The sequence below is a fragment of the Protopterus annectens genome, chromosome 2.part1 (assembly GCF_019279795.1).
Source record: "Protopterus annectens isolate FY-2018-M chromosome 2.part1, PAN1.0, whole genome shotgun sequence".
NCBI lineage: Eukaryota > Metazoa > Chordata > Ceratodontiformes > Protopteridae > Protopterus > Protopterus annectens.
Window position 1 is genome coordinate 691,329,994 of NC_056729.1, and position 12,367 is coordinate 691,342,360.

Consider the following 12,367-nt stretch of genomic DNA (forward strand, 5'->3'; position numbering starts at 1 on the left):
TAAACAAAAAATATGGTGTAAAAAAACAAAGTTCTTCCGACTTTCATCACACGAACCAGCTAAAATTCAGGAATGTGGTGACACAATGACAGGCACTACATAACCTGTACAACATTCTTATATGCCTACCCACAACTTCTCAACCTCTTAGCACAGAATTCTAAACAAAACCAAAATTATTAGTAGAGGAAAGGCATGAAATCAGGAATTTGAACATCTGGATATTGACATCACCCCCCCACACACACACACATACACACACAAAACCTCTTAATACAAGAACTTTGGGCAAAAGCATCAAACCAGGGAATGTTGTTTTTTTTTTTTTTTATTTTAACATTTGTTGACCGGGAATGTCCGACTAGGTTCCACAGATCCTGTTTTCAGCGGAGGCCCGGGGAGAAATGCTCCAGAAGTTGTTGTTGGGTCTTTCGGCTTTTCCCGGTTAGGGGTCGCCACAGCGGAACTCCGGTCCGCTAATGATTGGTAGTTGATTTTTACGTACCAGTTACCAGCCCTGATGCACAACTGTCAATGAAGGTACGCCCATTCACGCATGTCTCCACGCAGAAGAAGCTCTAGCTGAGAATCGAACCGGACAGCGTCTTACTGTGAGGCGACAACACTACCGCAGCACCACCACCGCGGGTAGCAAACCATGTACTGTGCATTATATGAAGAATATGAACTCGATTTTTTTATTAGCTTAAGCTCTCAAAGATGTCCTTCAAGGATGCATCTGCAGTCATAACATATGGGTTGTCCTGCCTCAGGCAGCCCTTCGGTCGGCCGGATTCCAAAGTCTGGGTCTGGCCTCGGCTGATGTCGCATCTTCCCCGACGTCAGAGCTGCTGGGGTATAAAGGCATCAGCCGATGCCATTTTCCTCAGTCTTTCTTGCCGCGCGATGCCCGAAGCAGAAGCTGTTCGCAAGTGCCGGTCGGTCCGATCCAGAGATTCAGCTACCGAAGACTTCTAAAAAGCTAAGTACCCCGTTGGGGACTCTTTCTTGCCTCAGCCGATGTCAGACAAAGTAAATAATTGTTTAACTTGTGGGAAACAAATACCTCATAAGGATTTCCATTCCTACTGCCTTCCTTGCTTAGGCCCAGACCACGACGTATCAGCTTGTTTAGCCTGTGCCTCCTTCAACCGACGGACTCTTAGACGTCGGTCGGAGTTTGCAGAAGAGTTTTTTGGATCCGCTTTTGCATATAAAATGTCGTCGGTGACTCCGACTACACATTTAGCCAAAAAACGCAAGGAAAAGGACCGACACTCGCGGCCCGCGGTTTCGGCTGAAACCACGGTTAGGCCTACCGCGAGTGTCTCGGTTTCGGCTGAAACCGAGGCCTCGGTTCTTCCTTCTGCCAAAATCATACCTCCGACAACCGAGGCCAGCGAGGCCCCGGCCGAGTCAGCTACAGAAATCCCTACCGAAGAAACAAGCGCACAAGAATTGTCCGACACCATTCCTTTGGACATTTCCACTCCTGCACGTGGGGCAGCTAGGCCCCCTGCTTCTATGTCTATTAAGGCTTTCTCCAGGGCTAAAGCAGCTAAAATTACAAAAGCTTTACCTGCAAAATCAACTTCTCAGAGACCTTCCTCAAGTTCCCAGATTCTCAGTCTTGCTGAGGACCTTATATCTCTGATTAGGGGTTCCCAACCTCACCCAGACAGGGCCTCCCAACCTCCTCCTGACAAAAGGCCCAGGACTGAACCCCCTGAACCTCTCTCCTCTGACTACTCCTCGGATGGATCTGATTTGTCAGACCATCAGGAAGGGCCATACTCACCTTATGAGGATTCTGATGCAGAAGACTCTATCCCTTCTGCTTCCCCTCCAGAGGAATTTTCCTTTGGGGAAACTTTACACTCTATGAGAGAACACTTTCAATGACAGGGTCAGGATTTCTCTGATTCTAGAAAAAGACTAAGGACTTTCTTACACTTGCCACAGCATAGGCCTTTAGCCATACCACCTGTGCTAACTGTAGTTGATGATGCATATAATGATGTCAGCTCTGCCCCTGATTCACTTCCCCCGGCCCCTGCCAAACCTGACAGATACTACAGGGTTCCGGATTCCCACTTCCACTTGTATAAAGCCCATGCTGCAGACCCAGAAACTATTTCTCAGGGCCCGAAAGGTGTTGCAGCTGCCACTGCCAAAAACCCACTACCCTCTGAAAGGGAGTCAAGAGCATTAGAGAGATGGGGAAAAAAGGTTTACACATCTGCTACTCTTTCTGCCAGGGCTTTAAACTGTCAATTCAATATGATACAGTACCATGAATATTTGTTAGATCAGCTGAATAAAAAGCTTTCTTCTCCTGAACCTTTAGACCGTAAGGCCCTTCAGGATTTGGTACACAATTCTCAGCAGGTCAGTAATCATTTCTTAAAATGTGGCTATGATGCACTGGAAGCTTCATTTAGATCAGCTATGACTGGGGCAGTAATTCGTAGATATGCCTGGCTAAAAGAGCAATCCTTGCCGGACCATGTCAAGGCTAAACTCCTAGATGCTCCAATGGAGAAACAAAGTTTATTTGGCTCCCCTGCACAGGAGATTCTAAAGAAAGTGGAAGAAAAAGCAAAATCTGTGCAAACAGTTAAGGATTTTCTGCAGGTCCAACCTCCGAGGTTCAGCAGAAACTGGCCTTCAAAGAATTGGTCCTTTCCAGACACCTCCAAAGCACAGAGGGCAGGAATAGACGCCCAAGAGGCAGAGGTCAATCAAAGGGTGCCTACAGGGGTCGCCAGTGGCAACCTGCCAACCAGAGGAGTACTGCCACAACTGCAACTACAACCACTTCCACAGGACAAACACAATGACTTGACTCTGATTCCGCCTACAAGGGAACAACTGGAAGCACCCTTGGGCGGAAAATTGGCTTTATTCTCAAAAAACTGGCATTGCATTACAAAAGACAAATGGACATTGCAAACAATAGACAAAGGATACAGGTTTCATTTCCACACTTTACCAAGAAGGAGCGTAATGCCAAACCTTCCACCAAACCAGAAGCCAGTGGCTTTAAGACAAATCAACAATTTACTTCAGATGAAAGCAATAGAAAGGGTACCATCTATGGAACAAGGCCAAGGGTTTTACTCCAGACTATTCCTTGTACCAAGAAAAGAAACCCAATGGAGGCCTATTCTCGACTTGTCCGCACTAAACACATATCTCATTGTGCCAAAATTCAAAATGCTGACCCTACAGCAACTTCTTCCCATGTTGGGCAAGGAGTCTTGGCTGGTGACTCTAGATCTCAAGGAGGCATACCTGCACGTCCCTATACGACCAGATTGCAGAAGACACCTCAGATTTCTTGCAGGATCAGAGCATTATCAATTCTCAGCATTGCCCTTTGGCTTATCTACTGCTCCCAGAGTATTCACAAAATGCCTGGCATCAGTAATTGCACATTGCAGGCTTCAGGGAATTCAAATCTACCCATACCTGGACGACTGCCTAATACAAGCGGAGAACAGGACAAGACTTATAAAGGATTTGGCCTATGTCATACACCTGTTACAGGCCTTGGGATACACAGTCAACATCCAGAAGTCAAGACTAGTGCCATCCCAAAGGATAACCTTTTTGGGTGTGGATCTGGACACAATAACTCAGATGGCTTTTCTCACAGAAGAAAAACAAAAGCAACTCCCAGTCTACTTCATGGCTTTGACAAGACAAACTCAGCTCACTGCAAGGAAAGTCCTGCAGGCCCTGGGTTACATGGCATCTTGCATAATCTTGATCCCACATGCCAGGCTGCATATGAGGAAATTACAATGGTACCTAAGGAATGTATGGTCTCAACACAGGCACAGTCTAGAAACCATGATTCCAATCATTCCATGCCTGAAAAAGGAATTCCTGTGGTGGGCTCAGGCCTGCCAGTCCAACAGAGGGTTGCCTTTCAACAAACCACAACCAAGGCAGACCATCACCACGGACGCCTCAGACCTAGGATGGGAGCACACATGGAAGACAAGTGCATCCAAGGCCTATGGACTCAAGACCAGCTGAATTTGCACATAAACCTAAAGGAGATGCTGGCAGTGAAGCATGCAATCGAGGCATTCAAATCATTCCTCCAGCAAGGTCATCTGCTGATAAGGACAGACAATACCACAGTCATGTGGTACATAAACAAACAGGGGGGCACGCATTCCTACCCTCTATGCCGGATGGCAATGGATCTGTGGAACCTAGCCCTGAATCTCAACATCCAACTGCAGGCCAAATTCGTACCAGGAAAAGAGAATTCACTAGCAGACAGCTTAAGCAGAACTACCACGGATGCTCACGAATGGATGCTGCATCCAGACATCTTCAAAATCATAACAAGCAAATGGGGAATGCCAGAGATAGACCTGTTTGCCTCCCCACTCAACAACCAACTAAGGAAATTCTGCTCGAGTATACCACCCACAAGCCTGGAAGGTGGACTCCCTCTCTTTCAACTGGAATGCCCTAACAGTGTATGCTTTTCCACCACTCCCATTGATGTACAGAGTACTACTGAAGATCAGAGAGGAACAGCCAAAGGTGATACTGATAGCTCCAGACTGGCCAAGGCAGCACTGGTATCCGCTACTGAGAAGCATGTCTCGGACGAACTCATGGCCTCTACCCCTATGGCCTCTACTTCTAACGCAGAACAACTTCAAGACACTGCATCCAAACTTGAAAACACTGCAGCTGACTGCCTGGAAAATTGCCTAAAACAAAACCAAACTGTCTTATCTCAGAGGGTCAAGGACATAATCCTGGAGGCTCGTAGACCCTCTACAAGAAAGACATACTCAGCTAAATGGAAGAGATTCCTCATTTGGAGCGCTTCAAAGGGTACAAATGTCACACTAGCAAACCTAGCACACATCCTAGAATACTTAGCAGAACTGTTCCAAAATGGCCTGTCCTATTCCTCCATTAAGATTCATGCTTCAGCAATTTCAGCAGAATACAACATGGATCCTCCTATCTTCTCTCACCCTCTCCTCAGACAATTGTTAAGAGGGATCAAAAATGTAAAACCTCCAAGAAAACCCCCTCTTCCTGCATGGGATCTCAATTTTGTGCTGGAAAAATTAACACTACCCCCTTTTGAACCAGCAGCATCAGCAGACTTACAGTTCTTATCTTGGAAAACTGCTTTCCTTCTAGCAATCACTTCAGCAAGAAGAGTATCCGAGTTACAGGCACTGATGGCAGTACAGCCTTTCCTTATTTTTCACCAGGATAGAGTGTCTCTGAGAACCAATCCTACTTTCATGCCAAAGGTGGTATCCAGGGTATCCTTGAACCAAGCTATTCATTTGCCTACGTTCTTCCCTAACCCACAGAACAGGGGGGAAAAACTACTGCACACCTTGGATGTACACAGACAACTACACTACTATCTGGACAGAACTAAAACCAGCAGAAAAACTGACCAACTTCTGGTAGCATATGCAACTGGAGTGCAAGGAAAAGCAATTTCCAAACAGACAATTTCTAAATGGATAGGAAATTGCATTCGTTTCTGCTACTCTTTTCATGGAAAGATAGCTCCTGAAAATATCAGGCCTCACTCCACAAGAGCCACAGCCACCACTACAGCTTTCCTACGAGGGGTGGCTACCAAGGACATTTTAGAAGCTGCTACTTGGAGCTCCATGCATACATTTGCCAAGCATTACAATCTACCTTTATACTCCAGATCCCGAGCAGGTTTTGCAACTGCAGTTTTACAGGGGATCCTAACTACACCATCCTTATCTTAGTACCTCCTCCCCCAGTTTGGCTATGGTATTCTACCCATATGTTATGACTGCAGATGCATCCTTGAAGGACATAGTACAGTTTTGTACCTACCATAAATGTAGATGTCTGATAGGTATGCATCTGCAGTCAGGATTACCCACCCGCCTTCCCCTCTGTGGTATTCCTAGGGTGCTTACCCCTCTTTCAGCTAGCTGGGGGAATCTATTATGGTGTATTTGTTTGTATGTATATATATATATATATATATATATATATATATATATATATATATATATATATATATATTGTTTTATTCTGTTTGGAATTTTCAACTTTTATCCAAATTTAGCCTTCCTAGAGGGCACCTGCCATCTGGGGCAAGAAACACTGAGGAAAATGGCGTCGGCTGATGCCTTTATACCCCAGCAGCTCTGACGTCGGGGAAGATGCGACATCAGCCGAGGCCAGACCCAGACTTTGGAATCCGGCCGACCGAAGGGCTGCCTGAGGCAGGACAACCCATATGTTATGACTGCAGATGCATACCTATCGGACATCTACATTTATGGTAGGTACAAAACTACTTTTTGCTACATAGCCACAGTTTTGCAAGGGACAGACCAAAAATATCAGGCAACCATTCTACAACATTCTCAACCCCCCACCCCCCCAACTTCTCAGGACAGTAATTTTGGACAAAGCCAAAAACAATTGCAGAGCAAAGACATAATGTTGGTGATTGTTTAGGACAAATCCTAAACATCAGGGAAAAACTTTTAAAGTTGTTTTTATAAAGTTATAAAAATGACCAAATGATGTTTCCTGTAATTTGGTATTACTTTTCTTCACTACTGAAAGTTTTGCTAGAAACCTAAATTGTTTTGATAGACAGACCATAAATATCAAGAAAACAGTCCATAACATTCTAAAAGCCCCCACCCCCACCGCCAGCCTCTCAGAGCAATAATTTTGGACAAAAAAAAAAAAAACAGGACAAACGTGTAACATTAGGGATTTAAAACACTGGCTTTATGAACTAATAAAGATATTAGAACATATGTTGCAATAACATGTGTTGTGTAAACCCACATTTGTTTTTGAGGAATAGACCAAAAGTACCAGGCAAACATCTGGACGTTGTGTGACATTCTCACAACCCCTACACCACTCCTAACCTCTCAACACAACAATTCTGGACAAAGCCAAATGTAATCACATAGCACAGGCATAACATCCAGAATAGTTTTAAACTTTACTGTTATAAACTTTGATACTATATCTACAGGGTTTGTATTTGTATACATTAAAACAACATCTGTACATTCTGCAATATTCTCTCAGCCACTGTCCCCCACAACCAATATTTCAGCACAATTCTATACAAAGCAAACAAAAATAAAAAACCAGGACAAAGGTATAACATTAGTGATTTAAAATACTGGGCTTATGAACTAATAAAGATGCTGCTATAATAGATTTTGCAGAAGCATGCATTGCATTAACCCACATTTTGAGAGGAACAGACAAAAAATGTCAAGCAAACGTGAACATTGTGCAACATTCTCACAGCCCCTACCCCCTCCTAACCTCTCAGCACAACAATTCAAGACAAAGCCACAAACAGGAAATGCGCAACATCAGGGACAGATTTAAACATTGCTACTGTAAATTTAGAAAAATAGTTGAATAACAGGGTTCTCATTAGTGTGCATTAAAACAGAATTAGTACATACTGCAGAATTTTCTCAGCTCCTACCCCCCAACATCTCAGCAAAATAATTCTGGATAATGCCAAAATGTCATTGTAGAACAAAGATGCAACATCATCAGTGATAGTTTAAAACCTTTTTTAAACATTATATTTATAAATTTAATAGAAGTTTTGCATTAGCGTGCATTACAATAATGCCTGTAAATTCTGCAACTGTCTCACAGCCCCTACGCAAGAAAGCATAGGATAAATGCTGAACATCAGAGAAAAAGTTTTAAAAATACTTTTATAACATTTTAAAAATGACAAAAAGTGTTTTCCTATAATTTAGTTTTGATTTACTTCAGTCCTCGAAAGTTTTGCTAGAAAACCAATTGTTTTGAGGGACAGACTACAAATGCCAAGCAAACAGTCCACAACATTCTCAAAGTCCACACCCCTGCCCCACCAACCTCTCACTACAATAATTCTGGATGAAGCAAAAAAAAAAAAAAAGACAGAGGTGTAACATTAGGAATTTAAAACACTGAATTTATGAACTAATAAAGATGATAGATTTTATAGTACTATTCGTTGCAAGAACCCACATTTTGTGAGGAACAGAAAAAGAGTACCATGTAAACATCTGAACACTGTACAACATTCTCACAGCCTCTGAACCCCTTCATAACCTCTGAGCAGAACAGCTCTAGACAAAGCAAAAAATATTTGCAGGAGAAAGATGTAACATGAGGGATTTAAAATAGCCATGTTATAAACTTATAAAGATGTTAGAACAGGGTTTGCAGTGATTGCATTGCATGAACTCACATTTTTTAAGCAAGGCAGAGCAAAAATACCATAGAAAAATGTAGATATTCTACAACATTCTCACAGCAACTACCCCTATCAACATTCTCTCAGCAATTCTGGACAAAGCAAAAAATTATCGTAGAACAAGGGCATAGCATCAGTTATAGCTGTAAACATTGCTGTTATAAGCTTAAAAAATACTAGAATAACAGGGTTTGAATTAGTATACATTAAAACAACATCTGTTCATTCTGCAACATTCTCACAGATACTGTCCCCCCACTACCAGCCTTTCAGCACAATTCTGAACAAAGCAACAGTAAATTATAAAGAAAGAATATTCCTATGCAGGACTGACTAAAAGACTAAAACAAATCTGAATAATAATTATCGCAGACAAGCCCCCTTCCCATCTCTTAGCACAAGAATTCTGGACAAAGCTAAAATAAAACTTTCATCCACAGCTCCTCACCCCCTCCCCCATTCCCCTTAGCAGAAGAATTCAGCGCAAAAAATGTTACAATCCTCATCTCTCTCTGTTTCATCACCCAGCCCCAAAAGAGTAAAAAAAAAAAAAAAAAAAAAATCATCCAACAAATTGCCTTTTTCTGTAGTGGAAGGCTGCTACTAATCCTCTGCTCACTTGACACTCTTCATAATTGCAGGCTGAAGCCTGCTTACTTCCATACAGACCACTTCAGTTCTTTTAATTTGGCCATAGAAAGACAGTTTTTCAGACCTTTAAAAATTGCCTTTACAAGGGCAGTTGAAAATGCATCATCTTGGTTTGTCCCAACGATCCCTGTTGAAAGGCTTCCCTCCCAAGTACTTGTCCTCCTCAGTCCCTCACACCAGTAATCCAGTGAACAGTCTGCTAAAAAAGGAAAAAGTAGCAAAGCAAACTACTTTCTTGAAAAACAAGAAGTTTGCTACACATGTTCCTGACACAGGAAGTACTTTACAAGGAACAATCCTTCATCTCTGCCTTAAAAGAAAAAAAAAACACACACACACATTTTTAACCTGGCTGCTGTAACCAATCATGTCTTTGTTTTACTGAAGTTGACCTGATGGAGTGCAGCTTTTAGCTGATGTCATAGGCAGCTTACAGGGATGGCAACCAAAAAAAAATGAAATGGTGATGGTGCGAATCACTCAGTGCAGCTGGGCAAAAAGGAAGGAGAAACCTGCAGCCGCTTGTGTGCGAGTTGGCTGCATATTGTCAGTGGGGAGATAATTGGGCCCCCACCTCCGGCGGCCTTGGGTTCGGCAGGTGCGTAATGCTGGCTATGTGTACTGGGATGTTGTGATCTCTTCTATGTCATCTTCCCTTCCCTGGCTGCTTACCCTAGAATTTTTTTCCAGTCAGCACCTATAGTTGAGGATCCGGTAGAAAGGGGTAAGCCGGATTTGTGCCAGTGAGGGGTTAGAGCAAAACACGGTTGAGGGATTCAGGGATACCTCTGATGGCTGACAGCTGTGGGCAACCAAAAAAAAAAAAAGGAATAGCTCTGCTAGTAAAGGAGTTCTGTATGGTGTAGACAGCCATACTTGTCCCTCCCCCACACAATGATGTTTCTGAACTTCTGCCAGTGTGAGCTTACTTAGCACTGGTTTCCTGCTTTACTATGTTACTGTAATAATCCCAGTTCTGACATCATGCCTGTTGAGTAAATAATTGCTCTGAATCACTCTTGGGTGTTGTGTTAGATCACAGAGCAACGGAGAAAGGCATGATTGCGGAACACGGAGGTATCAGGAACAGCATCTTAATGGAATGTAACACTTGTAGCTAGTTAGCAAGGTATATTATAACCTAATAAAGTCTCTCATGCTGCACAGCACCTAACCTCTGCTGCACTGGTGTACCATGTGCTCCTGTGCACCATTCAGAAATATTGTTAGGTCTGTTTTACATCACCCTGGAGTAACACGATTCAGGTTTGTGAATCACGGTCTCAGCTGTGGAATGCTAACTGTAGTGCGTAAGATGCACAAATACATCAGACAACTGCATTTCTAAATACAAGTACCATACTTCAGGTGTTATCTTCTGCAAAAATTCTTCTCAGGTGGCAGCTGTTGTAATACATCTTAAACAAGAAAATTAGCTGTACTTCATACCTTGTCCTTTGATGTTACTGTTATGTTTTCACCTATAACTGCATTTCCCTTGACTCTCTTTTCTTTTCTTCTTCTTTAAGATCCTTTATCTTTTCACATAAAAAGAGAAGCAGGAAAATACCTTTACAGTAATAGTAGATTATTATGTGATAATGGTTTAGAGTGACATAAATGGAATGAATGTTTCAGTGTATGTACATATAATATTGACTCACTGTCATCTGCTTTATAACAGGTTCAGACAGATACATGGGACCTAGAGATCAGCCCCGATCCAGCGTAAGGGACCCTTCAGCATGGACAGTAGAGGATGTGATGCAGTTTGTAAGAGATGCAGATCCTCAGCTAGGACCTCATGCGGACCTCTTCAGAAAACATGTATAACTTTTGCTTGTACTGAAAATGTGACATAGAGAGTGTTTAATGAGTTTGAGAGAAGTCTATTTTACTCACTTTACATTATGAGAAGATTGTGTGTTGTAAGTTTGTAAGCCATCTTTATAAAATTATATTGACAAGACGAGCATAGTTAATGGAAGGGTTAAAAGGTCATCATCAAAAATGGAAGTAAAGAGACGTCTTCCCTGAGAATGTAAAGGTTGGGAAGAGAAAACGGACACTTTGATAGAGTCCTGTCCTGTACTTTGTTTATCCAAGTGGAAGGATTATAAGTAATGTCCTGAAACTTTTGCTAAAGTAGAACCCCAGACAGTGCAGCACCTCTTCCTGAAGTCTTTACTCTGCCTTAACCCCACAATTTGACCCCATTTAACAGCTGCACATAGCTACACATTTTATTTAGGATTAGGGGTTTGGCTGTGGATTATCTTGTGCATTCATACTACAAAGAATGGAAATGTTTTTGTTTTGTTTTAGCCTATCCAGACACTCTCTCTTACTTAGGCTTGTTTAGCTGCTTTGTGCTCTAGGCTCTGACTTTAGATGGGGATTCCTGTTGAAATCTCAAGACTCACATTGTCAAGCCCTCAGACACCAAAAGTACAGGAAAAGAGTGAATAATCACACCTCACGTTTCACCTTTAAACTCCTTTTTTGCAAGGTGCAAGTCCCCTGCTCTCCTCATGTGGGAGTTAACCCCCCCAAACTTAAATGTATATATAGAGAGCGAGAGTCTTCACTATGAACCACCTTAAGCCTCCTCTGCTGAAGGCCCATGGCTTGTATAAAATTACCCTTTAAGGACATGTCAGTGTTTCAACTACATAGCTTATGAATGCCCATGACTTATCACTTTCCAGCTTAGCTGAATCTTTCTTGGATGTTAGATTTTTTTTTTACCCTTTAATTTGGATGTTATTTGGGATATTTTGCAGACACCTTAATGTTTATGGACATCAGGTTTAGACTTAAGCTGTGTATTTCCAAAGTATGGCAAAACAGTCCACTTACTATATACTGACAAGCTCTGAAAAGGGTGAAACATGGCATGTGTGTAGCTTGTGGATTTTGGCTTCATTGACCCAAATAAGCCAGTAAAGACTTAAAAAGTGAAAAGTCATGGACATTTAGAAGCCACGTAACTTTAACACCGATATGTCCTTAAGGGGTTATTTGCATGTATCCCATAGGCCTCAACTACAGAAGATTTAAAGTATTTGATGAGTGAAAGCCCTAGTTTAGCTAGGGCTTTCGTCTTTCTTGGAATTTTTGCTCAGCAATTTGTCTGTGACTTTTTTACAATTTGATTTATAAATATACCTCTGTGTGTATATGTATGTATACACACGCACACACATGTACATATGCCTCAGAAAAAAAGGAATATTCCCTTAAAGACTTGGCAGTCTCGGACTTGGTATACCCATGTCCGGATTTTTGGACAGTCAGTCTTTTCATCGTTGAACTCGATAATGTATAATCAGAGATTTGAGTTAATGGAAAGATCAGCTCAGCCTGTATTTGTAAGTCTTGTCCGTAGTTCCCCCCAGTCTGTACTATAGATGAATCACTACTTCA

At 42.3% G+C, this 12,367-nt stretch overlaps 1 protein-coding gene across 3 annotated transcripts in view; it reads left to right on the forward strand.

Annotated features, from left to right (window-relative positions):
• SCMH1 (Scm polycomb group protein homolog 1) overlaps nucleotides 1-12,367 on the forward strand; it is a 1,495,203-nt gene that overhangs the window by 1,401,188 nt on the left and 81,648 nt on the right. For all 3 annotated transcript variants that reach the window (XM_044062427.1, XM_044062428.1, XM_044062429.1), the window contains one exon: nucleotides 10,626-10,768. In XM_044062427.1, the coding sequence (XP_043918362.1) occupies nucleotides 10,626-10,768 (143 nt within the window). The remainder of the gene's footprint in view (nucleotides 1-10,625; nucleotides 10,769-12,367) is intronic.